General features: G+C 37.9%; 1 protein-coding gene across 2 annotated transcripts in view; it reads right to left on the bottom strand.

Annotated features, from left to right (window-relative positions):
• SCIN (scinderin) overlaps positions 1-27,725 on the bottom strand; it is an 83,122-nt gene that overhangs the window by 17,014 nt on the left and 38,383 nt on the right. For both annotated transcript variants that reach the window (XM_047753118.1, XM_047753117.1), the window contains exons 5-10: positions 12,807-12,899; positions 10,212-10,344; positions 9,727-9,815; positions 8,543-8,758; positions 6,293-6,414; positions 367-457 (exon numbers count right to left, since the gene is read on the bottom strand). In XM_047753118.1, the coding sequence (XP_047609074.1) occupies positions 367-457; positions 6,293-6,414; positions 8,543-8,758; positions 9,727-9,815; positions 10,212-10,344; positions 12,807-12,899 (744 nt within the window). The remainder of the gene's footprint in view (positions 1-366; positions 458-6,292; positions 6,415-8,542; positions 8,759-9,726; positions 9,816-10,211; positions 10,345-12,806; positions 12,900-27,725) is intronic.

The following is a 27,725-nucleotide window of genomic DNA, read 5'->3' as shown; positions in this document are numbered from 1 at the left end:
TTTTTTTTTTTTTGGCTGCATCAGTGGCACAGAAGATCCTTAACTGCTAGACCCCCAAGGAACTCCAGAGAGCCAATGGCTGTCTTTGAAATCTGATGAGATTCTAAAGGAAAGATTCTTTGGGGCTCTTAAATCTGTGAATAGCTTATTTCTATTTCTGTTTTTTAAAATTTGTTCGCTCCCTTTTTTCCTGAATCTGAGAGAACTAGAATGGCATGAGAATAGGAATATTTAAATTCTTAAACAACAAAGAAGTGTATTTAGAAAATGTCTGATGTTCCTCCCAAGTTGAGAGAAAGGCTTAAGCAATGGGCTTACAAAACTTTAACCTGTATTTGTTTTGAGGGGTGGGTAAAAAATCCCAACCTGCACTGCCTGTCCCCCAAGGGACCTATCCAACTGCACAGTCAGGAAGGCGGAGGTCGTCAGCTCATCCCTTGTGGCATTTGCTCCTTGCCTGGAAGAACCAAAGAAAACAAATTAGCTTGTGTTAAGTAGTAAGATCTTCTAATGTAAGCACTTCAGGCAGAAACTTATTATAAAATATCCAGAAGAAACGAACTGTTTTGACATAATAAAGTCACGGAAGCTATTATTTTTTTAAAGTACTAGCATTGAGCCATGAGCCAATATATGTATTGTTTAGAACTACATATGGCAGGTATTTTTATCTTCACTTCATAGGTTCATTTTTAGTTCCTTATATAACTTAGCTAAGTAATCAAGTCTGTCTGATTTCAAGTTGGAGTTGCTTTTTTTTTTTCCCTTGGCCAAGCCTGCAGCATGCAGAAGTTCCCAAGCCAGAGATTAAACCTGACCTACAGAAGTGACAACATCAGACCCTTAAGCTGCTACAGCAAGAGGGAACTCCGAGAGATGCATTTTTTTTTTTGGGCGGGGGAACCACCTTCATAGTGAAAATAATCCATTGAGTAGAATATGAGCCAAGTCCTTTAGGCTCACTAAAGGACTTATCTTTCATGGAAAGATAAGAGAATAGGAATATTTAAATTCTTAAACAACAAAGAAGTGTATTTAGAAAAGAGGCACTTATCTTTCCATGAATATTTGGTGAGCATAGTAACAAATGTCCGGACCCAGAAAAATAAAGAAAATAATCCTCAGAAGTAAGCAACAGAGAGGTCTCATTTTGTTTTTCTAGCAATTCTTTAAAGGAATTCTTAGTATTAGTATTAGTGGTATTTATGGCCAAACCTGCAGCATATGTAAGTTCCTGGGCCAGAGATTGAATCTGAGCTGCAGCTGTGGCAACACTACATCCTTTAACCCACTGCTCCAGGTCAGGGATTGAACCTGCAGTTTCACAGCGACCTGAGCCACCACAGTCAGATTCTTAACCCACTGTACCATGGCAGGAACTCCTTATTTTTTTTTAAAGGAATTATTAATAATCCAGTAAGAGAGCATGAACCACCAGTGAGCCAGATAAGAATCAATAAACTCATTCATCCAGCTCATTTGAAACTTCTCTTTTTAGGGACCCTTGTGGCTATAACTCCAATCACTAGCAACCTCTGGGAGAACTGCTTGTTTGATGACTTTGTGGGAGGGAAACACCAGCCAAAACATGGAGCATTGTTTGTTTGTAGCCAACCCTCCCATCTCTGACTAGGGATTAGCAGGAAGAAGACAGATCCTGGAAGAGAATTTCAAAAGCTAAATAATCTTTTCCTCTGAAGGTTTGGAAGTGACCTGCCTATTCCATACCCGGAACAGATTAACCACAGCCCCCTAACCTGGGCAACACACACGCACGTAAGCATTCATGTACTCATGCCCCAAAATACTGGGTACAGGGAGCATTTCTCATTTATCTCATAGTATTTCATTGCACCAACAGAGTCAAATGATTGATATCAGAATGTTCTGCACTGGGATGCAAAAAAAAAAAAATGCTCATGTCAGACAAACATTTTAAAAAAGTAAATGCTTTTTTAATAAGGGCACCCATAAAAACACAGTCTAATGATAATAGCCTAAATTTTCCATGCTAACAAACACTTCCAGGAGCCACCAGAAGTGCTGGGTGGGGAGTTACACAGAGCTGAGGTAACAGTAGGGCCTTCCTCACATCTGTGATTCTTAGCTATTTCTCCATTTCCTTTTTTTCTGGACACACACAAAAATTTTTTTGGAGTTCCTGTAGTGGCTCAATGGGTAACGAACCCATCTAGTATCCAGGAGGACTCAGGTTCAATCCCTGGCCTTCCCTAATGGGTTAAGGATCTGGCATTGCCATGAGCTATGGGGGTAGGTCATAGCTGCAGCTTGGATCTGGCATTGCTATGGCTGTGGTGCAGGCCAGCAGCTGTAGCTCCAACTTGCCCCCTAGCCTGGAACTGCCATGCAGTGGGTGCAGCCCTAAAAGATTAAAAAAAAAATTTCTTTTTTCCAACAAATAGCATCACCAAACTTTAGTTGTCATTTTACTTTTTTTTCCCCCTGGAATATTTCAGCAAAACTGAGGACCCCAGAATTCCCTTGTGGAGCAGAGGGTTAAGGATACTGCTTTATCATTCCAGGGGTTCAGGTTGCTGCTATGAAGCAGGTTCCATCCCTGGCCTGGGAATTTCCACATGCCTCAGGGCGGGGCCAAAAACCAAAAAACAGAACTGGAGACCTTCACCTAACTTTTGCCTTCTGACATTCTTCATAAATATTTCACTGTTTATTTCGAGCCCTTCTTCCTCTTCCTGTCAAAGTAACACATGCTTCCACCCACATAGATTCAAACTAATTTGCCTTATGAATCTATAACCCAGGCAGTCAAGGACTCCACTACAACCAAGATGTAATAAAGCTGTTCTTTGCCTCCAATTTTGAAATCCTATGCTTAGGGGGGAAAAAAAGCAGTCTACTTAGATATGATTTCTTCTTTATAAATCTTGTTACTCATTAAAAATAAAATCTGTATGAAAATATAATTTACTGCTTCAAGAAACTCATCATTGCCACAGTTCAAAGTTTGTTCAATTTCAATTACTTGACATTTCAGAGAAAAGATCACTGGTGAAATTATGTTTCCCCTACCATTTTAGAATATAAATGGTTTCAGAAATAAAAAGACAAATTTGTGTATTCAGTAGTTGCTTTCATTCTTTAAGTCTGCTTCCTGGACTTAACCTATTTATATTCCTTCCCTGAAATTATCACATAAACTGGAAAGCTATTTCATGTGATAGTTAGTCTTCAAGATATGTGCTTATTTTCTAAATGCCCCTTCACTATCTTTATGAAAGTTTCAATAGGCCTGCAAACCATGCAACATTAACAAACTGACATATTTAACATCCATGATATTAAATGATGAAGATTCACAAAAAGATTCTCAAATACCTAATTTATATTCTTGAGATGTCAAAAAGTCATACATTCTCATCAAAGTGAAAGAAGAAAACTAAACCACCCACTCCTTCATCCCCAGTTCTGGCCCAAAGGTAGTGACTATTAACAATAGGGCATATTCCCCTTTTTCTCTTCCAATTATTTACACAGAGGGTCAAACTCGTCCTCCTCCTGAGTTCCTCATCTCAGTGAATAAAACACTACCCACCTGTGCACAGATCAGAAATCTGGGCCAACTCTTGACTCAGCCACTTCTCCATTCCCCATAACCAGTCATTTGGCTGTCAACTTCTTCACACTTTTCAAACTTGTCCCATCCCCTCCCTCCCCATTGCTCTTACACTGTTTTCTGGCCACACTGTCACTCAGGTGGATTATTGCAACAAACCCCTACTGGCCTCTCTGTCATCAATCTTCTCCCACCGGTCCATTCTTTAGATGTTAACCAGAATAATTTCTCTAAAAATAATTTTTCTAAGAGGAAAACCAATCATGTCACTCCCTAGTGGAAATTTCATGGCTGGATTCCAACACCCTGAAAATAAAGTTCATCCTCTCCCAGATAGTTACAAGGCCATTCGCAATTCTGCTCCTTCTAATTTCTCTGGTTTTATCTTTTGCTTCCTAACTTTGTTCTAGCCATACATCATTACATTAAAGCACAATTTGCCCAGCACTCTTGAAACAACTTCCCTATTTGCTTGTCTTCCCAATTCCCACCTCTACGCCTACTTAGATGTCAATAGTCTAGGAGAGGGCTTTGGGTGTCTCTCCTTAATTCCCCAAAGATCAATCAGCTTGATCTTATCTTACTTAAAACTTTTCATATTTCACTGAGATGCCTGATCATCATCTTCTTCTCTTTAAAGCATAAGCTCTTGGGGACACAGGCTGTGTTTTGTTTGTTTGTCTTTCACCACTGCATCTTTAGTGCCGTACCAGTACAGTACTTGGCACATAGAAAGTGCTCAATGGATGCTTTTAAATGATTTAAGGACTGGTTACTACATTTAAAATTTATAACCTGATTTAGTCTGTTTTAGTTATGTTCACATAGTTGTTTATGTGGATTACAAATTGTAAATTCCTCAAAAAAGTCCCCTGAGTTTCTTATTTAGTATTTCTTCTTTCATCTAAGTGCCACAATCAATTGTATTTTTTATGTACGAAAGAGAATTAAGACGAAGACCAAAAAGTAAAATGTAAAAGAGAAGCTGACTAGGAACAATTAACTTATCCCTACAATCGTCTTGCCTTGCATGAACACTTCTCTGAATTAAAATTCTAGAACAGGAAACTGCAAAATAAGAACATAGCTTCTACCAGGTTATCGCTGCACTCAAGTCTTTAAAGAGAGCTTCAGATTAAGGAGTGAAATGTTGCTTCACCAGTTACAACAGTTGTGATTTGGGGTTAAATTACTTAAACTGTCTAATTCCCCTCTCTTCCTCATTTTCGTTTGAAAATAATGGTTGTGATGAATAGAAATAATATATGGAAACATATAGCACTTTGCTGCACAAATATGCTGCTCAAAAACATGGTTGTTACAAAGTTGGTATCTTAAACACAGAGCGAAATAGCTAAATACTTTCACCTTCAACAGGATATGATGTGACTTTGGGGTCAGAAACGTCCCTGGACACGGTGACTCTCATTAACGTTATGGTGTACATTAGAATTTCAGGAATTCCGCCACCTGAGAGGCTGATTTATTTGGTATAAAGTGGGGACCAGGCATATGAAAAAAACTGTCCAGGTTAATATGCACAGCTAGTGTTTGGAACCATTGCCAAAGGCAGTGCCTGTTAATCATCAATGTGCATATGAATCATCCTGAGAACCTGTTAAAACACAGGTTTGGCTTTAGCAGGTCAAAGGTGGGGCCTGACATTCTTTATTTCTAACCTGCTCCCTGGTGATGCTGATGCTTCTGGTTCCCAGACCATGGTTTGGGTACCAAGAACCTCTGGGACAGGAATAATAATCTCTCCTGAAATTGGTTAAGCTCAAGACACCAGCCAGTATAAGTGGTAAATGGTGGAACCAATGGCTCTGTCATCTGGTGGGACACAGAGACCTGAGTCCAGGTACATTCAATGGGCTTACTGGTTATGGCCATCACCATGGTGCCAAAGGCAGGATCATGCTTCACCCTTGAAATTTCAAGCTATACCTCTCAGCTTTAAGATCTTTGTTGATAATCTTTTCTTTTTCTCAGTCTTCTCAGAAATATTCTGTTTCACCTGATTTCACTGAACACAAAGTTTGAGAATCTCACATGACATGCTATGTCTACTTCACTTACTTGGTTGGACATTCCCCATTGGCAAGGATGCTCTCTCAGTAAACTTAACACTCAATTAACTCAGATCATTATGTAAAACCATACAAGATATGGATGCACTGGCATTTTTTCTCTATTACTGCTATCAATTTCGTGGGACAAAGAATAAAGATGCAATAATTTGAGGTCTCTAGAGTATGAAGTATAATCATAAATTATATGCATGCCCTAGAGGATTTGCTTCATTGCAATGTTGCAGCTCCAAACAGGATGGGCCTCGATGAATTTTAACAATTAGAAGACATGGTACCCAACGCTGGACAGCTGGAGTATTAGCTTGCATAGGTGATGAGTTATTCAAAGACATATTCACTAAGAGAAACTACCCTTCGGAGAGCAAAACCTTTTTCCAAGACTGGAAAGGATGATATTTATCTAACCCCTCCTGCTTGTGGACAGCAGCTACAAAAATAGCCAAAATCATATTGAAAGAAAATACTACATGCATGGTATACAACTTTCACTGGGGAAATTATAGGAGAATTCTACCCCATATTGCATAGAATTTAATGAAATTTAACTGTGGACCAAAATCGGACCTCTATGGAACTTGAGATCTTACGAAAGAGGAAAACTTACCACGTGTAGATAATCTGTCCTCTGGGATAAGTGTAGAGTATAATGTAGCAGTCACCACCATAGAATTCACCATACGAGTTTTGGTCAATTTCAACCCTACCGTTGTTTTCAACACGCCAAATCTGAAAGGAACGAAATATGCATACCAAAATTAAAATTTTCTTGATCTAATAATACTTCTCGGAGGTTTAAAAAAATTTGGTTTGGATTTGTCATTAAAAAACTTCTAAACTACTTTTCTAACTAGCTTACGAATCAAACAACAGGAAGAAATTTTTTACCAATTTGGCAATTTGGTTATTGACTTTTTAAGTACTTACAGTTCTTTTTTATCTTTCATAGTATTTAGCTCCGTTTTGAGCCTACTGATTAAAAAATACCTACTGCCTTGATTGATTAGTGAAAATAACATGATATTCTAGTTAAATAAGAAACCAAAATATTCAGCTCAGAAATATATCTCTTAACTATTGCAAAGTTTTTCATCAGTTTAATCAGTTTTTTTTTTTTTTTAAATGGCTTCTTCCCTGTCCTTTAAGGCATAAGACTATTCTTTTCTCAGCGAAGGTAGCAAGTTGTGACTGAATAATAAGGATGTCAATTGCATGACTTCTATTTTCAAAAGGTGCCATCTAGGCATAAGACTGATTAGGTAAAAGCAGGCGGAACGCGTCATTTTTTATCTCCTCATCCTCATCAGAGATTAAAGATACTTTTAATTAAAGATTAAAAATTGGACAGAGGAGAGTTGTAAATGAAACGGGAAAGTGACATACGAGTAAGAGACTGCCAGGCATTGCGTATTTGCACATGCTCTCCTGCCTGGGTCCTGGGGAGGCTCAGCCTTTGCTTTGTTGGAGATGAGCTGGAGGGGTGCCACAGCCAGTGTTTCAGAGAGTAGCCTCCCATGCCAGTCATCCAGAGGAAAACCCAGAGAGAGCCATAGATGTCAGCAGCCCTGGGGTGACACCAGAGGACATCTCAGAGATGCTATGCCCTGACAGGGAGACTGCAGCCCGACACACTTGGTGCTAGGGAGCCACAGCTGCCTTGGAGCCATCTACCTGTGCTCACCTCCAGAAAGGATGTTCAAGCAGGAGACGGACAGGCCTCAGAAAGTGACACCCTCTGACAATGATCACAGGGAGCATTTCTCCCTTTGCAGTTCCCATAACCACTATCCAGCTTAGATTCAAATTTCGTGTCCTTGAAATAGCAGGGGAAAAAGTACTTTCTAAATCTCATTTCTCTATACTTTGGTCTAAGCATTGCAAGCACTGGGAATATAGAGATAAAACATTCAATTTCTTCCCTCAAGGAATTGACAAGCAGTCTGGAAAGAGAAATCTGAGTAAATGAACAATCTTGCGGTACTTACATGACAAACACTGTGAAAAATATTACTTATGGCCTGAGCACAAAGAAAGGTCATTTGCATGTGGAAGGTAGGCTTCTCAGAAGAGATGCAGCTTGTGACCCAACTGATTCACAAAGGAGGAGTGGGAACGCTAGCCAGATAGCAGAGGGGAAGAGCCCTCGTGGCCTTAGAAGGCTGAGGTGAAAAAGGTCAAGTACAAAGGCCTGGGAGGCCCAGCTGAGGACCAAAGTTCTCAGGAAGACATATAGATATTCTAGAATGGAAGGGACATTATCCAGTTCCCCTTGAATTAAATGACTCAAGAGTAATTGAGTGTGAAGAGATTTTAGTTAAGAAGTACTCTTCAGGTTTTTTGGAAACAATTTTTGTCCAAAAAAAGCAATAATTGACAAACTCAATTCAAGTGCTCTAAAAACATCTGTGATTTTGGCACATAACACACATCCAATTTGCTTCTGTGAATGCCCCTAAGATGCAAGGGAAGGACAGACTTATGGTGGTCGTACTTTAGGGGCAACGCACCCTCACTGGACAACCTCAGTCCAGAGAGCAGGAGCAGTTCTGGAGAAGGAAACCAGAAGGAGATGGCTGGGTTCCACGAGGGTCTCTAAGGTCATAATTAGATGATCTTGCACAAACCTCCTAACTTCTTAGAATCACATACATACCATAAAATAGGACTGAAAGGTCAGACAATCTCTCTCCCAGCTTTAAATCCCCTGATTTAAATGTCTTAGACCACCTCTGTTATTAATTAAAATTCATATTTTACACAGTTTATAGTTCCCTGAAGTTATATTTCGACATATACTGGTATAAAGAGGCTTGACAAAGACCAAAAAAAAAAAAAAAAGGCAAAAACATGTAAATACCTCTACTTGGCCGGAGCCATCATCCACCATATTATGCTGGGCTGCCATTTGTGGAGAACTGTGCAATTTTGAGGCATCAAAAGGAATTTGTTTTACATGAGCCACTTTCTCTGTGACATATACTTTCCCAAAGCCATCACTCTGATCTTTATCTCTCCAGTCTTTAAAGAACTGTTTGAAGATTGGTGTTTCACCTCCTTCTGGAAGAACTTGAATCTGAAATTTAAAAAATAATAATAATCCATAGACAGAAAAATAAGAGACTGAGGAAAAACATTAATCCAATAGTGGAGAAAAATACAAGAAAATGCAAAGATTATCCTATTTTTTTGTGATGACAGATATAAACTTAGAAGCTAGGATCCTTCAATGAATGCAAAAGGGAAGACTATTAAATACGAAGTTAAAGCAACCCAGCTTTTTTCTTACAACTAAAGTACTTGCCAATGAGTCTGGGTATCTGAGATAAAGTTCTTTCATATCTTACCATTACATTCAAATAAGTTTGACTTTTTTCTACATTAGGTTCCTAAGAGGTCTGTGACCTGAAAGAAGTGATCTCACTGTGTTACTCATGCCAGGACATAAAAATGAAGAGAGAAGGTGAGGCTCAGAGATTCAGAAAGGAAGCCTAACTAGCCAGTGTCTTAGCTGATCTCCATGAAGTCAAATATTCTCTGACATCAGTTCATGTCCATACAACCTGCTCTAAAGAATAACTGATAAGTGCTCTCAGTTAATTCAGCTGTGGTTGATCATATCCCCCCTACCACCACCACCTTTGGCTGTGACTATGGTATTTGCAAATTCCTGGGCCAGAGATCAAACCTGTGCCATAGTAGCAACCCAAGCCACCACAGTGATACTGCCAGATCATTAGCCTGCTGTGCCACAAGGGAACTCCCTGTGGCTGATCATCTTGACTTAAAGGCTTGGAGGAATGGGTGGGCTGTTATTCTCATCACAGGGCCCCAGAGAAGGTCTGATCTCCAGTTTCTGCAAAATCCCATCCTCTCCATAGATACAGCTCTAGGGACACATGGCACAACACTGCACACATGTAAGTAAAGAATGATTTCCATGCATATGTTATTTTGAGCCAAATTCTTTCATGAGTTTTGTGGAGTAGTCATGAGCTCCCATGTTTAAAAATTTGTTTTTAGCCAGTTCCTCTCCACACATACTTGGGTATTAGTAGAATAATTCATTTGCTGTAGGAATTCTTCAGCTGTCTTCATGGCAGCCTTTCTCTCCTGGGGATTAGCATCTTTTCCTAACACGTAAGATAAATAAAAGAGAATTTCAGAGAGGCAAGATTTTATATGATTAAGAAATATTTGTGCACCAAAAAAATTATTAGAATTTACTTTAACTACAGCACTGAGGGGATAGCAACAATTTTCTAGTATACTAAATATATTTAACAATATTATAATGAGTACTATATATAAAAAAAGATTTTTATAGTGCTCAAAGGCTTTCTTTCACCCCATCATCACAGCAAATGATGCTAGTAGGAACAAAACATGGTTTTTATGTCTGCGTTGAATAGGTCATGCCTCGGAAAAGTAGGCCTCTTTTTTTAAGTTAGAAAAGACGTTTTATTTATCTTTCTGAAGAAATATATGTAAACCTGAGGTGTATCAACAATGCCAATGGCATTTTTTACCTTTCCATACGAAAATCTGTTTTGCAGCACCATGGTCCAAAATGAAGCATTCTTCAGAAAGCAGCATTGCCATGGAGAAGGGGTTTTCTTCTGCCACCATGGTCACTCTCATGGATCCACTGGCATCTGAAACCTAACATAAAAACCCTAAGCTCATATAAGGATGATAAATATGTTCTACACTTTGACTATAATGATGGTCAGACAGCTCTATAAATGTAATAAAAACCACTGAATTGTATACTTTTAACGGGTAAACTTCAGGGTATGGAAATTATATCTCAACAAGCTATTTTATTTTATTTTATTTTATTTTTGTCTTTTTGCTATTTCTTTGGGCCGCTCCCGCAGCATATGGAGGTTCCCAGGCTAGGGGTCAAATCGGAGCTGTAGCCACTGGCCTATGCCAGAGCCACAGCAACGCAGGATCCGAGCCGCGTCTGCAACCTACACCACAGCTCACCGCAATGCCGGATCGTTAACCCACTGAGCAAGGGCAGGGACCGAACCCGCAACCTCATGGTTCCTAGTCGGATTCGTTAACCACTGCGCCACGATGGGAACTCCTCAACAAGCTATTTTAAAGAAAACGAACAAAAAACTCCCTAAGCCCAATTACACCCTAAAAGGCTTGTTTAAAGTCCTTTGGTGTAAAAGTACTACTAATAAAAAGTTAAGTTTCAATACAGAAAAATAATAGTGATAGTAATAAAGGATAGTTTATTGAATTTTTAAAGCCACCACGTAATGAATTTTACATGGATTATTTCTTTTTTGTATGTGGGAGAGAACCATACCTGTAGCATATGGATCATGGATTGAATCTAAGCCACAGCTGTGACCAATACCACATCTGCAGCAATACAGGATCCTTAACCCCGTGTCAGGCTGGGGATGGAACCCATGCCACCACAGAGACAATGCCAGATCCTTAACCTGCTGCACCACGGCAGGATTTCTTAGGTGATTGTTTCTTAATTTTTACCACAACCGTTTCAAACAGGTAATAATCTCACACTCATTGCACACACTCACAAAGCTGAAATTTAAACATTCATTCATTCAATGTTTATTGAGTACTGCCATATGCCAAGCACCGTGCTAAGGAAGACATCGATACATTACAGTTTATTTTTACAGATTTTTTTTTCAATTAGGGCCTGTAATTTACTTAAATTTACTTAAATGCTTTGTGTAAATTATCAAAGTAAGTTTCATCTGTCACAAATCAATTGTGTCACACATAAATTTATCTAGACTCTTGAAGTTTGGAAATGACTAGAGAACATTTTTTTTTTAAAGTTGGAGGTGGTCTTACAAAATTGAAAGTGATTAATGCCCAGGTCAGAATTCCCTGTTTTTCAAAGGTCTTCTAGACTGCAAGGTAATCCACCTGGGTACTTGTAAAACATGCAGATTTAAGGGCGCTTCCTAGATCAGTGATGGAATTTTTGCAGCACTGTCGTAAGACTTGAATTCTGTATTTTTAGAGATTGCCCTAAGGGACTCTTGTTTCCCAGCTCTGTTGAGCAATCCCAAATTATTTTCGAAAGGACTTTAGAATTAGATGTGTGCAATACACTATAGATCCACTAGAGGGAGTACTGATTCAAGTTAACACGGTCACATTTAGAGACGGAGGAAGAAGAAAATAATCTACTTCCCCTTTACAAAAAGGAAGTTAGTCTGCACAAGTTAGTAACTTGATCATTACTTAAAATCACAGCATTTCTGAGCTAGAAAATCCCCTTAAAGAACAGCTAATATAATTCCTTCCTGTAAGAGATGACATTACAACTGTTCCAAATCACACACTGAGAAAGTTGGGGGTGAGGGATGATTGAAGAATCCATCTGAACAGTCTCAACTAGAACAAAATTTTGAGAATTTTTTTTACCCTTACCAGCAATAAAATCATAAAATTATGTAGTTGGAAGGAAACTGAGTAATCTTCTAATGTAACCTCTCTCTCTCTCTTTTCCATAAAAGAAAACTAATGTAACCTCTCTCTCTCTCTCTTTTCCATAAAAGACACAGGATGGTCACGTCTTGCCCAAGGTCACCCAGGTAGTCTTTCCCAAAGAGTGGACATGGAACTAGGTCCACCAACTAGGTCCCAGGACAGTTTTTAACCCTGTTTCCTTCCAGCTGTTTGATTTGATGGCCTTGCTCTCCTGTACCAAAGAAAGCCTCCATTAGAGCTAATCAGGTTATTGCAAATGAGGTGATGATTTCATAGCATATCTAGATTTTATAAGAAAAGGCTTACAAAGTCTTTTTCCTCCAGGAAGGAAACATTTTATTGAATATAATATACCAAAACATACAGTTGCAAACTAATATAGCAGCAATATATAATTTTATTTAAATCTAACAAATTGTTATTTGTTTTTAATAAAAATGTAAAGAGTTATAAAAAAGAATTTTAATACCTATACTTTGCACCTATACTAAGTGCAAAGTATGGGTTCTGCTTACACATTTCTCTTTGAGGACGAGAAGTGTCAACTGTAGTGAAAAGTCCCTCCCAGTAGAGGTCTCCCCAGAAGCATCCAGTTCAGTGAAAACAATAGAACTCCCTAAAAATGAACTCACCATGTAGAGTTTAGCCATTTTCCTATTAGTTATGTCTGCTATGGTGTCATCATCATCTTCTCCATCCCTAAGCTCTGGCTTTTTCCCTAAAACCTGGGGAAAAAAGTAAGCAGATAAAAGATAAAGACCTCTCATTAAAGGATGCAAAGTTAAAAAATTACTTAATCATCTTACATTTCTAAATATAAAGATTATAAAATATTAGCAGATAAAATGACCAAGCTCAGACATTTCTCACCAATCATACTGCATTTGCCTTTTCCCATGGCTCAAATCAGTTTATAGCCTTAAATAAATAAACACTGAGCGTGCTGGTGATGGGAATATCCAAGAAAGTTAAATTCTAAACTTGAAAGCATAGATCTTCATATTACTGAAAACTAGCAGGAATTAATTGAAATGTTAAGAATTCTAAGTGCAGTTCCGTAACAGAATTTCTTTCATAACCTCTGCATCTAGAAGTAATCTATAGGTTTTCTTTATTATCACAAAAACCTGGAGCAAAATTAGGATTTGATGGTAGGGTACCATTATCATTAATTTTTTTATTTTTTTGCTTTTTAGGAGGCATATGGAAGTTTCTGGGCTAGGGGTTGAATCAGTGCTGCAGCTGCCAGCCTACGCCACAGCCACAGCAACACGGGATCTGAGCTGTGTCTGTGACCTACACCACAACTCACAATGCTGGATCATTAACCCACTGAGAAGGCCAGGGATGGAACCCGCATCCTCATGGATACCAGTTGTGTCCGTAAACTACTGAGCCACAACAGGAACTCTCCCATTATCATTATTGATATAAGCTAGATAAAATGCAAGTTAACCGTATCATACTTCATTTCCTGTTGCATTTTTGGTAAAGAACAAATAAATGTCAAATTAATAAATGCATGCATTTATTTATTCTTTGCACAGCTGATATAATCTGACAGTTCAAGGAAAGTATTTGGTAGAAAACACATGTGAATCTGCTCTGAACTTTCCTACACTAAAATGACACAAAAAATATGTCTGTATGGCAACATCTTCTCAGATCCACCTTCTCGAGTAATGACAGTAAAACCAAAAATAAACAAATGGGACCTAATCAAACTTAAAGGTTTCTGCACAGCAAAGGAAACCCTAAACAAAACGAAAAGACAACCCACAGAATGGGAGAAAATCTTTGCAAGTGAATCAACTGACAAGGGATTAAACTCCAAAATTTATAAACACCTTCTGCAGCTCCATACCAAAAAAACAAACAAGGCTATCAAAAAATGGGCAGAAGATCTAAACAGACAGTTCTCCAAAGAAGACATACAGATGGCCAAAAAAACCCATGAAAAGATGTTCAACATCACTCATTATTAGAGAAATGCAAATCAAAACCACCATGAGATACTACCTTACTCCAGCCAGAATGGCCATCATCAAAAAGTCTACAAACAATAAGTGCTGAAGAGGGTGTGGAGAAAAAGGAACCCTAGTACACTGCTGGTGGGATTGTAAATTGGTGCAACCATTGTGGAAAGCAGTATGGAGATTCCTCAGAAAACTAAAACTAGAACTACCATTTGATCCAGCAATCCCACTCCTAGGCATCTATCCAGAGAAAACCATGACTCGCAAAGACACATATATTCCAGTGTTCACTGTAGCACTATTTGCAATAGCCAAGACATGGAAACAACCTAAATGTCCATCAACAGAGGAGTGGATCAAGATGTGGTACATATACACAATGGAATATTACTCAGCCATTAAAATGAACGAAATACCAGCATTTTTAGCAACATGGATGGACCTAGAAATTATCATGCTAAGTGAAATTAGTCATACAATGAGACACCAACATCAAAAGCTTTCACTGACATGTGGAATCTGAAAAAAGGACAGACTGAACTTCTTTGCAGAACAGATGCTGACTCACAGACTTTGAAAAACTTAAGTTTTCCAAAGGAGACAGTTCAGGGGGTGGAGGGATGCACTGGGGGTCTGGGATGGAAATCCTATAAAATTGGATTGTGATGATCATTGTACAACTATAAATGTAATAAATTCATTGAGTAATAAAATAAATTAAAAAATATGTCTGTAAAGCACATTAATTAATTAATAGACACAAATATAGGACATTAAGGACAGGAATCAAATATAAACTTATTCTAAACAATGTAAGCTTTATAACAATGTAGATATAAATTCAAGTTTAGAAAATGCAAAGGGGTTCCTGTTGTGGCTCAGGGGATTACAAACCCAACTAGTATTCACAAGGATGCAGGTTTGATCCTGGCCTCCCTCAGTGGGTTAAGGATCCGGCATTGCCATGAGCAGTCTTGTAGGTTGCAGATGAGGCTCGGATCTGGCATTTCTGCAGCTGTGGTGTAGGCCGGCAGCTGCAGCTCTGATTTGATCCCTAACCTGGGAATTTCCATGTGCCACAAGTGAGGCCCTAAAAAGAAAAAGAAAAAAAATATATAAAGAAGTTATTCATTCAGAATCAATAAATATTTAAATTCAATGAATCACTTGCATAATGTGTTCTATATTCAGTATTCCTTATAATGTAATGTGTGAAAATACATAACGCTGAATACCAGGTAATAATAAAAATGCCTATGAATTCTAATCCTCACACGAGCATGGCACCGTCTCAAGGTTAGAAATGCACTGAAGACATTCCCTCTGGGAACATGCCCACTTTTTGCTTACCCATTGATCAACGAAACACTTGAATTATTGAATATGCTAAATGAATAGTTTTTCCTTTTTGGCTAAAATTAAGATCAAGACAAAAATTACAGCACTTGTAACCAAAAGCACTTTTCTTAAGAAACAGTTTAATCTCGGTAAAATATGTATATCTTATAAAAGTAGTGAAAGCTCTCGTATAGCTTTTTGTTATTCTACTCTAACAAGATAATAGTTTGGACTCAACAGTTTGGGCTAAGGACATATTTAATACTAGAGGTCTCCCAGTGGAGTGAGTATGAGACTTGGGGCATACTCTAATTTTAATTTATAACAATTCTCATATTAGCTAAGGATCTTTAGTAGCCTCTCAAATAACTGTAGCATAGTTGGGAATTGAACCCAGAGGATTTACCAGAAACAGGCTTAACTCCAGAGGGTTAGGGAGGCTGTATATTGTCAGGTATCATTTTAAAATTCAGTTCAACAACTAAGCGTTTGCCAAATACCTCACTAAGATATACAAAAGAATTTCTGACCACTCTGCACAATCCTTTAAACCCTGACATCCTTCCTAGAGAGAAGAAAATAACATGTTCACTTTATCAACTATGCCACACATTCTGATCTTTGAAATTAAATGTAAACATAGTTTTTCTCTTTTTCTAAGGTAGGATAATGCCTAAATTTTAAAACACCCATTTTAGGATTCTCAACTGATGAGCACTTAGCTCATGTAAGCCTTTGTGTGTGAAACAACATATATTTTGACTATCTAAAAAGGAAGGGAAACAGAGAAGCCTTATCTGAGGATGTTCCTTAAAAGTTTCATCTATTACTCTAGTCAAGACCAGTCAGTCCAGCTGGAGGCCCCTTTCCTTCAATTATTTAAGTTTCCACTTATAAATATTATCACCTTCTAACATACTTCTTTCCACAAACCTGACCATTCTCAATTCTCCATTTGTGTCAGTTAATATATTTCTCTAATCACATGGTCAGTTTTGAATACTTCCTGCCCTCCACTTTAAATCTCCTAGCCACTTAGTCATTAAATTCTCCTTCTTTATGACCATGGTGAGAATCGCAGATTCCCACCTACATTAATCCCCACTCTAGTGCAGACCTTGTCACACAAGTCATGGGTTATCCTGCTCCTGTCAATTTCCTCCTGCCTTTGTTCTTCAGTATTCTACTGTCTATCCTAGACAGTAATGAGCAGTAGATAACAGAAACCTTAAAAGCATGTCAATCATTTAATCCAGTCATTCTATTCTAGTAGTTTATTCTAAGGAAATAATTAAAATATATACAAAAAAGTATATTCATGACTATTTATCACAGTTTATGATGTTAAAATATACAAATCTCCTAAATGCCCAACCTGGTAGGAACTGATTAGATAAGTTAGGCTATATACATACAATGGAAAACTATACAGTCATTACAATATTCTAAAAATGATTTGATGATCAGGAAAAAGGTTCATAATATTTCAAGTAAAAATTAAGACTGCAAAGCATTATCTACAGTGTGAACTCTTTCTTGTAAAAGCACAGAGATGCATATGTGATAACAGAGATTAGAAAAAATTTGGTTACTCTTTTCTCAAAGATGGGACTTGGAATATTTTTTGCTATCACAACAGTATTTTGTAAATGTCAACAATAAACATTTATTTTTCTATATTAAACAAAACTGTAAAAACTTTCATTAAAAAATGCCGACCTCTTGTATTTTTATTGCTTCTCTCCCAGTGGAATAAACTGTGAGATTTTATTACCTTGAATAGAGTAATTATCACTTCTTTTTAATTTACAATCTACTTTAGGCTTCTGCCTCACCCTTCCTCACTCAATTCATCAAAGGGTAGTAAATATTTTTACTGCATTCCCAACTGCTCTAGGCATTTTGAGCAGAGAAGCATTTGTTAATGTAAAAACTGAGAAGGGAGCCACCAGGGGCCCAGGGTTCTTAAATTTTCAGCTAGGAAATTAAGTGGTTCCAAAGATCACAGGTGCTATCTTGTTACAGATGGATATGAATATAAAAGTGGGCATATCATTATCTTTTCCTCTCTGTTTTGTCAGTAACATAATTGAAATGCTTAACAATGTAAGAACACTACTCCAAGTATATTAAAGAGGTTGGAAATTTGTGGAAATACAATTCTGTTCTTTGTAGAAATTGACCTTCTTTTCTGCTGTTTATTCTTTGTCTTCAACAGAAGTTCAATTCAAAATAACTCAGAAGATATTTATATTAAACCATTAAAGCAAATACACAATCCAGTTTTAGATTCACAATCCCCTAGCCTCAGAACTTCTAGGTTTTCATGACCTATGTCAAGACTACCCTCAATCCTCAGTGTCTTATTTTTTCTATATGTTTCTATATGACCTACTGTTACTTTCTTTTAAAACATAAGTTGCCTGTGCGTAAATTTGTTTTCTTAAAAAAAAGGACCAGTTAAAGAAAACTTTGCTATATTTTCAGGATCCTTACTGAATTTTAACATTTGCATCTGTCTTTATTTTGAAACTTTTAGCCAGCCCCACATATTCGAGATATTGAATTCCAATATTCACAATATTGCACAAGATGCATTTTATCTCTTTTGATATTCTATAGAAAAGTCAAGATGTTTGGACAATTTACAGTAGGCAATTGAATTGAATAATAGGAAAAGAGGGGATAGTACATAGCCTGGAATAAGGACAGTGCATAACTCAAAACTCCAGATCACTTGGGATAAAAATGTTCCATGTTTGTGTCAAGTCCTACAATCACTTAACAGAGGGTCTTATGTGCTTCTCAATACAATTTCATCTTGATAGACCAGGAAAATGATGCTGAGAAAAATTAGGAAATTTGCCTTAGGTCCAAATCCTGCAAGTGCTGAAGCAAGGATGTAAAGTCCAGGCCTTCCAACTCATACTGCAGTGTTTTATAGAGAAAATGAGACATGGTGCAGTCCTTTACCTTGAATATTTTACTGTAAATGGCTCTGCTTCTTTTTTCACCAAAACAGAGTAAGCTCTCAGGTTCTAAGAGCTAAAATTGTAATTATTCTGTAGTTTTTGTATCTTACTTCCTTTCCTAACTGGAAAAAAACAGTATATTGCGAGCATATGGTGAACAGAAACAAATTATTAAAGTGAGGTGGAACCTCATTGCTATGGTGTATTTACTTACTTGAGGGCATTTTATGCTTTTGGTAAGACTAATATTTGACAATAGGGAAGAAGCCCAGATCTAAAATGATAGGAAATTCTGAGAAAAGCTGTGACCTCATTTAGCAAGCCCCACCTAACTGAATACAGTTCCAACATTTGCTCTCCTGCTCTCTCTCAGTGATGTGCTTCCCCTCCTTTAAAATATCTTTATCTCTTCATTGGTACATAATAAAGGGTAATTCATACATCTAATAGAGGGTAAGGTATTTTAGACTGGGGGAAAACATGTTAAATACATTTGGATAAAAGAACAAAGTGAAACAAGTGTCTGCAAAAGAGGCTTGGCCTCATTAGTGAGTTCAGCGTTGACCACAGACACAGAATTTTCTGTGACTGTAATATTCCATATCTGTGTGGTCCAATAGAGTAGACACTGGCTAACCTGGTATAACAGAGCACCTGAAATGTGGCTAGTGTGACCAAGAAACTGAATTTTATTTTTTATTTAATTTTAATGAATTTAAATCAAAATTTAAATAGCCACCCAAGTCTCACAGATGGTGTATATGATAGCGTAGCTGTGGAGGACTCAGAGAATGCCATGGCCTGATGCAAGTCTGAACCTCAGCATTACTGTAAGATTAACGTATCAGAGATTAGATTTAGCAGCTCAACCTCATGAGAACGTTACCTGATAAACTATTATAATATGGAAAGCGAATCCACAAGTTACTATTACAGAAAGCTAATGTACAAGTTTCTTTAATATGTAAGCCTAACTCACAGGTCATTAAAATACATAAGCCAGAAGGTCAACTTCTTAAACTAGAGCAGTTGTTTTCCACTGGCTGCATGTTAGAATCACGTAGGAGTTACGATACCCAAGACCATGGAAGCAACCTCAATGTTCACCAAAAGATGAATAGATTAAGAAGATGTGGTACATAGATACAATGGAATATTACTCAGCCATAAAGAAGACAAACTAATGCCATTTGCAGCAACATGGATGGAACTAGAGACTCTCATTCTAAGTAATATAAGCCAAAAAAAATATACCATATGACACACTTGTTAGTGGAGTCTAAATATGGAACAGATGATTTGATCTCAAAAAACAGAAACAGATCATTGACAAGGAGACCAGGCTTGGGGTTCCCAGGGGTGAAGAGGGAATGGATGGGCATTTGGGGGGGGGGGTGGATATAATCTCTTATATTTGGAATGGATGGGCAATGGGGCCCTACTACAGCACAGGGAAATGTGTGTGATTGGGTCACTTTGCTGTACAACAGAACTTGAAGAAACATTATAAATCGATTATACTTTAATTTAAAAAAAAGGAATACCCAGGTCTGAATCCCAGTTCCAGAGATTCTGACTGAGGGCTGGCACTGTGTGTTTCAAGAGCCCTAGCCCTGGTGTGGTGTTATTATTGAAGCCTTCAGTGACATCACTTTGTTAGCCTGGCTCACTCACCTCATCCATCAGAACAGGTCTTCCCAGCATTTCTGATTTTCACAATGCTTCATATAAAGAATTTCTCCCCTGGGAGTTTCTGTCATGGCTCAGTAGAAATGAATCCGACTAGTATCCATGAGGATGCAGGTTTGATCCCTGGTCTCGCTCAATGGGTTAAGGATATGGCACTGCTATGAGCTGTGGTATAGGTCGCAGATGCAGCTAGGATCTGGCATTGTTGTGGCTGAGGTGTAGGCCAGCGGCTACAGCTCTGATTAGATCCCGGCCTGGGAACCTCCATATGCCATCGATGCGGACCTAAAAAAGACAAAAAAATTAAAAAAAGAATTTCTCCCCTGAACAAATTGTGTCTGGTAGCCTAGAGGCTGTCCTGGGTCAAATCTCAGATAAAGATCTTAGGCCATCTGCTCTTTCGGGGGATCATTAAAACCTTTTCTGTAAGATTCTAAACTCGTTTGGCCATTTCTACCCGATCAGTGCTTGAATGGACACTTTCCTCATCGGTGTTTGGGGTACCTAAGCTCTATACTTCACAGTGAGCACCCCACAACTTTGTCTTTTTGTCACCTCCTTCATTTGCTAAGTTCAGACAGCCTGAGCTGGATAGACCCACTGCTAAGCAACTCTAAGACCTTGTTCCCATATTTAAAACAGTATAATAACTACTACCACTCACAGTTATTATGAGAATTGGCGAGGTAAGTTGGCCTGATTTACACGTTTCATCAGATTAGGCAGAGTTTTACAGCAAGGGAGTTGTGAAAGCTTCCTCTTTATCTACGTAATTCAGAAAACTTCCAAGCACCAGAATTAAGCAAACTCAAAACAGTTTTCATGTACTCTGAGGAGCTTGAAAAATATTTGCATACCTTTTACACTCACATTAAAAAGTATTTTCTTTCACAGAAAATGTCTACCCCCAAGAACCCTGAGCCTAATGCTTCCATAGGACGGATGAAAGGTTGAAAGCTGACACTAAGAAATGTAAAATAAAGGGTCAAGCCAGCCCACTGAGTGCCACAAAAGCTATTACTTTTAATATGGAATATTCAAAATAGGTACCATCGCCAAAAATAATGTGGCAAAATTTTGGAACTTATAACTTCACAGCGGATGGGATTCCCACTTTTCTACATGTTTAAGATTTTCATGCTCTGGAATTAAGACTGCCTGGGTGTGAACCACAGATCTCCCATTCCCACTCCCACGTGGCAGGTTACACAGTCTTTCTACGACTTACTTTCTTCATAAAGTGAGGAAGTAGAGATGCTATTGGTGCTTGGCCCATCTCACCTTGGTCTACCTCAGAAGTCATCAGCAGAAATTTCTTAAAGGTCAAAGACTTCTACTCTCTGTCTGATGGCATTATCTGGCCACCAAGCTGTACTGTAGCCAACCACAAGGCATGTTAGAAGTTCTGGGAGTTAACATCCATGGAGCAGCCCTCAACCAATGAGGAATGGGAGATACTGGCTAAATCCTGCAGCCACCTCAGCCTTCTGAGGGCCAGTTCTAAGATGTTTTCCATGTGGTTTCTCAGAGGGTCCCTCTGGAACTAAGTCCCAGGTGCCTATAACAGTAAATAACTTATTAACAAACTATTGCCACATTTTACTCCTACCCCATGCTTCCAGGATCATCTTCCACATGACAACCTGCTCCCAAGTCCTTGCCTCTGAGTTGGCTTTGGAGGAACACCAACCAAGACAGGGGACAATAAATGTATCTACTTCATAGGGCTGTGGTTAAGAACTAAATTGCTCATTCATGTACAGCCCATTGAAGATTGCTTGTTAACACCTCTGCAGCAAATAAATCCAGGACAAATGGGTTTCTTAGATTATGGAATTGCTGTGTCAATGATAAGAAGTGCTGGCATCATGTAAAGAAAACTACAACTATAAAGAGTAAGAAGTCAACAGAAAATTCAGCCCACCAGTGAGCCATCTGCCCTTACCCTTGTGGGGCACAAGGTGAAATGGTGCCATCACCTAGCAGTGGAGTACCACGACACAATATCCCAGCAACTCAGATTCAGTGGTAGGGCATTTGCCACTTGTTTTAGAAGTTTTTAATCAACATATTTGTCTTGTCTACATGTTCTCTATCAGATTTAATTAAATTTTTAGTTTTTACTCGTTTTTTTAGCTACCAGCCTTCACTGAAATAGAGCACTGATATTTGACTTCACAGTCTGCATGATTTATGACTTCATTTCCCAGTATATTTGTATGGCATTTGTATATAAACAGCATGTTAGTACCTTTTTCCTGATTAATAAAATGTTATAGAATATCCAAAACCGAAGATTTCCTAATTGAGAATATTCACTGAGAGTATTTACACGAACAAACTATGCCTTCCTGCAAAGTCACTTTAAATCCTTTTTATAAATAAATAAATATACATACATATATATTTTATATATACATATATATTCTATATACATATCCAAAACAATGTAACTGTAAAATTGTGATGCACTGGATATCCTTGCAAACATAACAGCAATTCTAATAGCAATAACACCAGTTTTTCATTTGCACAAATACAGTGAATATAACCCAATTCCACCACAGTGTGATCCTTGGCTTTGGATAAACAGAACTTAAAAGCACAGTGCAGATGGACTCCATCTTGGAAAGTTCATTCCAAGATATGAACACTTTTCCTATTAGTAACAAACATTAATTACAAAATAAATACTAAGGAATCATGAATCACTGACTCTTGGAAAGCCAACATTTTAATATCTGGGCTTGGCTAATTCTTAGCACAAGATATTAAGAAGAAACATAAAATTAAGGTTAATTATTATTACATATTTTAATGATTTAATTTACAAAATGAATATCAAGGATCTGTGAAACACTGAATCTTATAGATCCTGCCCTTTGATGTTGACTTTCGCTAATTCTTAGCACAGGGCTAAGAAGAAACTAATTTAAAATTGTTGAAAGAAAATAAGTCTTACTTTTTTTTTAAATTAGAAAACATTTGCCAAGTAGTACTAATCCAGAGTAACTATTAAAAAGTGACACCTTATCAGAATTTTGGTGTGACAAAATAAAAGCTTATTTGAAAAAAACTATTATCTTGTTGTATATGGTTAACTACACTGTTACTATATTTCTTATCTTTGTTCAGAATATTTCAGCTTCCCCCACTGGATGAATTGGCAGGGGAAAAGATGGCTATCTGAATTAAATACTAGACATCCCAATAAAACATTCCTTAAAATAAATGACAGCAAATGATCAGTGCCCTGAGCAGTGCCTGGTGCAGAGTAAGCTATCCATAAGTGGTAGCTACAAATAGCTGTTTAGCAACAATAGTGCTCCTGGAAACATCAGAATCCTGCAGTATGCACTGCTGGTCACTGTAATTCTTTGGACTTGTGTGTGTAAGTATCATTGCTGTAAAGCAAAATGGAGGCAATGATTTCATTACAATACAACCAAGAGAAGAAAAGGAAACATTTCTATATGCTGGTACCTCTGATACTTCCTCTCTACTCCACACGTAATGATGAGGACTAGTCTAGATAGAGCAAGTGACAGAATTTTGGATCACTTTACCTTAACAATTGCTGAATGGTAAACCCACAAATGGACTTTCTCTCTCCACATGGCTCTCATAATAACGTTATTCTAATCAGACAACGAATTCTGGTGAACATCTCTGATGTGCCAGACACCATATGATATGAAAAGGAAATTCCAAAACCTGTAAAACATTGTTCTATTTCCCAAGAACTCAAAGAGGCTGGAAAATAAAGGAGGGGTAAACAAGGAAGCCAAAGCTTCTTGGACAGCACACAGAGGTGTGCCTCTCTAACAAAACCTTTTTTTTTTTTTTTTTTGGCTGTTGTCTCTTAGTGTTAAAGTGTTTACTGTACCTATTGACCAAATTAATATCTCAGTCAACTCAAATTTCCATCCTTACAAAGTGTAGAGTTGTGACTAATAATGAAATGAGAGGGCAATAGAGAATAATTTAATGAGTGATGTGTGCATGTGTGTGTATATTACATACCCACAAAACAACTTCATGTTGGAGTTCCCGTTATGGCTCAGTGGTTGATGAATCCGACTAGGAACGATGAGGTTGCGGGTTCGATCCCTGGCCTCGCTCAGTGGATTAAGGATCTGGCATTGCTGTGAGCTGTGGTGTAGGTTGCAAACGCGGCTCGGATCCCGTGTGGCTGTAGCTCTGGCGTAGGCCAGTGGCTACAGCTCTGATTAGACCCCTAGCTTGGGAACCTCCATATGCCATGGGAACGGCCCTAGAAATGGCAAAAAAGACAAAAAAAAAAACCCAACAACTTCATGTTTAAGGAGCTGAAAGTATCCATGCTTATTTCCTGAGGCTAAAAAGCAACATGGTTTTTATTTTTATTTTTATTTATACTATTTTCCTATAAATCTTTTTTTTTTATTTTTTTATTTTTAAGGGCTGCACCTGTGGCATATGGAAGTTCCCAGACTAGGGGGTCAAATCAGAGCTGCAGTTGCCAACCTATGCCACAGCCATGGCAATACCAGATCCTTAACCCACTGGGACAAGCCAGGGATTGAACCCACATCCTTATAGATACCAGTTGGGTTCTTAACCCGTTGAGCCACAAAAGAAAGTCCCCTATATATCTTTAGACCCTTTAAAAATACTATATAGTCAATGTTCCAAAATGGCCATGAGGGGGATTTTTCAAAACAGCTCCCCATTTCTATTTTTGGTACTTCTTTGGTTCATTTGATACTATTCTACAAAGATAAATGGGAATTGATTTATTTAATGAAGAATCACCCCCAGAAAAATAAGTTTCTCCCATTTTCTATAGCATCAATTTCAAAATGATCAAGCTTGATTTAAGTATACATTATTTTAATTAAAAGATTAAAATATAGTCTCAAGTAAATCCAGTAAACTCAAGACTATGCTATGAAACAAACATCTCCACAGATAAGCTTTATGGAATGCTGACAGAATTCTAAATTTCCAAATTCCAACTTGATTTTCTTAATTTTTTACTTTACATGCTGAAAATATATGACTACTTCAGTGCTAATATTATCAAATGTTCAAAATCAGTCCTGATTTTACTTTCTGTAAATTTAAATTATATAACCTAGGGAAGTGTTAAAGGCGTTATTCACAGCCTTTTGATGTTAAATGTTGGGGAAGAATAAGACAAGTATATTGAGTGATTTCAAAAATAAAGCTCTAGGAATGCTGTTGTGGTACAGCAGGTTAAGGATCTGCTATAGTTACCACAGAGGCTTTGGTTGCTGATCTGGGAAATTTCACATGCTGCAGCTACAGCCAAAATCAAATAAATAAATAGAGCTTTATATCTGTGTGGTTCCTTGGAGTTCATGGAGCATATTCATGTTTAACCCAGTGGTGAGGAGAGGCAGTACCAGGACTATAAGTAATGACCACACAAGGGGTCAAGCGAGTGGACACAGAGATGCGTGCTAGAGAGTGAGAGGAGAGGAAAGGGGTTTTTGAACACTAAGTGTCTCATTTCGCTGAACACTAAATGGGGATGTAACTTGACCTGGGAAGGAAAAGTTTATAAAGGACAGAATCCAATTACAGCTCCTGGGAACATGAATTTTTATTACCAGAATGAACAGTTTTACACATGAGCTACTTATTTCTTACTGTGCTAGATACTCTTCCTTGGAGTAAATGCCATCTACTTTATCTGTGGGGAGGTAGATAAGCTCAAGACTGGGTTATCACTCTCGACGAGATTAGTTGTAACTATCCATCTGGAGAAAGAAGACTAGCGTAATATTTAGATTATCCTTATCTAAACACTAATTGCTCCAATATAAATGCAGTTGGTTTTAAATCAATCAACCATATGGCTTTGTTCATATCTTTCCCAACACTATCATCTACAATGCAAGGATTTTTTTGTTTTTGTCTTTTTTTTTGTCTTTTGTTGTTGTTGTTGTTGTTGTTGCTATTTCTTGGGCTGCTCCCGCGGCATATGGAGATTCCCAGGCTAGGGGTTGAATCGGAGCTGTAGCCACCGGCCTACGCCAGAGCCACAGCAACACGGGATCCGATCCGCGTCTGCAACCTACACCACAGCTCGTGGCAATGCCGGATCGTTAACCCACTGAGCAAGGGCAGGGACCGAACCCGCAACCTCATGGTTCCTAGTCGGATTCGTTAACCACTGCGCCACGACGGGAACTCCGCAAGGATGTTTTTAAAAGCAATACTATCCTCCAGAAAACAGGAAAACAAATGTAGTTGGTCTTCTGGTACCAAAAATTCACAGTTATATTAATTATCTGTATATTAATGAGCAATGAGTTAGAGCTGTGAGGATTACACAGCTAAAGGCAGTGTCTTGCCCTCAAGGAACTTAAGAGTAGCATCATTAAGATAAAAATTTTGGAGTTCCCATTGTGGCTCAGCAGTTAACAAACCCAACTAGTATCCATGAGCATGAAGGTTCAATCCCTGGCCTCACTCAGTGGGTTAAAGATCCAGCATTGCCGTGAGCTGTGGTGTAGGTCACTGACATGGCTCAGGTTCCATATTGCTTGTGGCAGTGGCCAGCAGCTGTAGTTCTGATTCGATCTGTAGCCTGGGAACTTCCATATGCCTTGGGTGCAGGCCTAAAAAAAGAAAAAAGACCAAAAAAAATAATAATAATAAGATAAAAATTTTACTTTGCAAAATACCTTGGGGAAATATAACTAAAATTTTACTCTTTGCCTACGTAGACATCTCTAAAGGATAATTTAAGCGATATCTGCACTGTTCAACTCTAGATTTTATTTATAAGATACCCAGATGAGCATCACAAATAGCCAATCAATTTGTCAAGAGAATGGCTGAATAAATGTTATTTTCAAGTACTCAATTATGATTTATAATAAGAAGAAGAACACAATTCCTACACTGGGATATCCTTTGGAGATTAATCTATGTTGTATGCTACTATCATATTGCCTAAAATACAGAAGTTTTATCATGATAAGTCCTCCATCCATTGGTGGTATAATTCTGACTGTGTTTTCTGTCATTTGAGAGCCTTTACAATCTGTTCCCACTCTTGGACTATGTCTTAGATCTAGTGCTTGCTTATCTTCTCCATCAGGCAATAAAATACAGTCTCTGAAATTTAGTGAGAACCAGACCAGTGCACAATGAACACATTAGCTACCACATCATATGACATTCTAATTTTGCTTCCAATTTTCCTTCTTTTTTTTTTGTCCAAAATCTAAAATAACGATCATGCATATGACTTTCCAGGGAGCTATAGAGTTTTGATAAAAGCAAGAAAGCTAACAGTGCAACAACATAGCATCTGCTTATAATTTCCATGTCGTATTTCTGCTGCCACTATTCCTTCACTAGCGTTTACAATGATTATAGACTTAAAAGTTTATTAAATTACATTGAAAAAAGTATTCCCAGGTTAGAAAAATTGTTTTGTTGTCATTTCAAATTACTTGTCCCTTCTTTATTCTCTTTTTGGTATCTACTCCATACTATTTTTTAAAAAATGAAAGTCTATAAAATAAACTGATAAATTATTCACCTTGGTCACTTTTTT

Source organism: Phacochoerus africanus, chromosome 11, assembly GCF_016906955.1.
Source record: "Phacochoerus africanus isolate WHEZ1 chromosome 11, ROS_Pafr_v1, whole genome shotgun sequence".
Lineage (NCBI taxonomy): Eukaryota > Metazoa > Chordata > Mammalia > Artiodactyla > Suidae > Phacochoerus > Phacochoerus africanus.
This window is presented reverse-complemented; position numbering and strand designations above follow the sequence as displayed.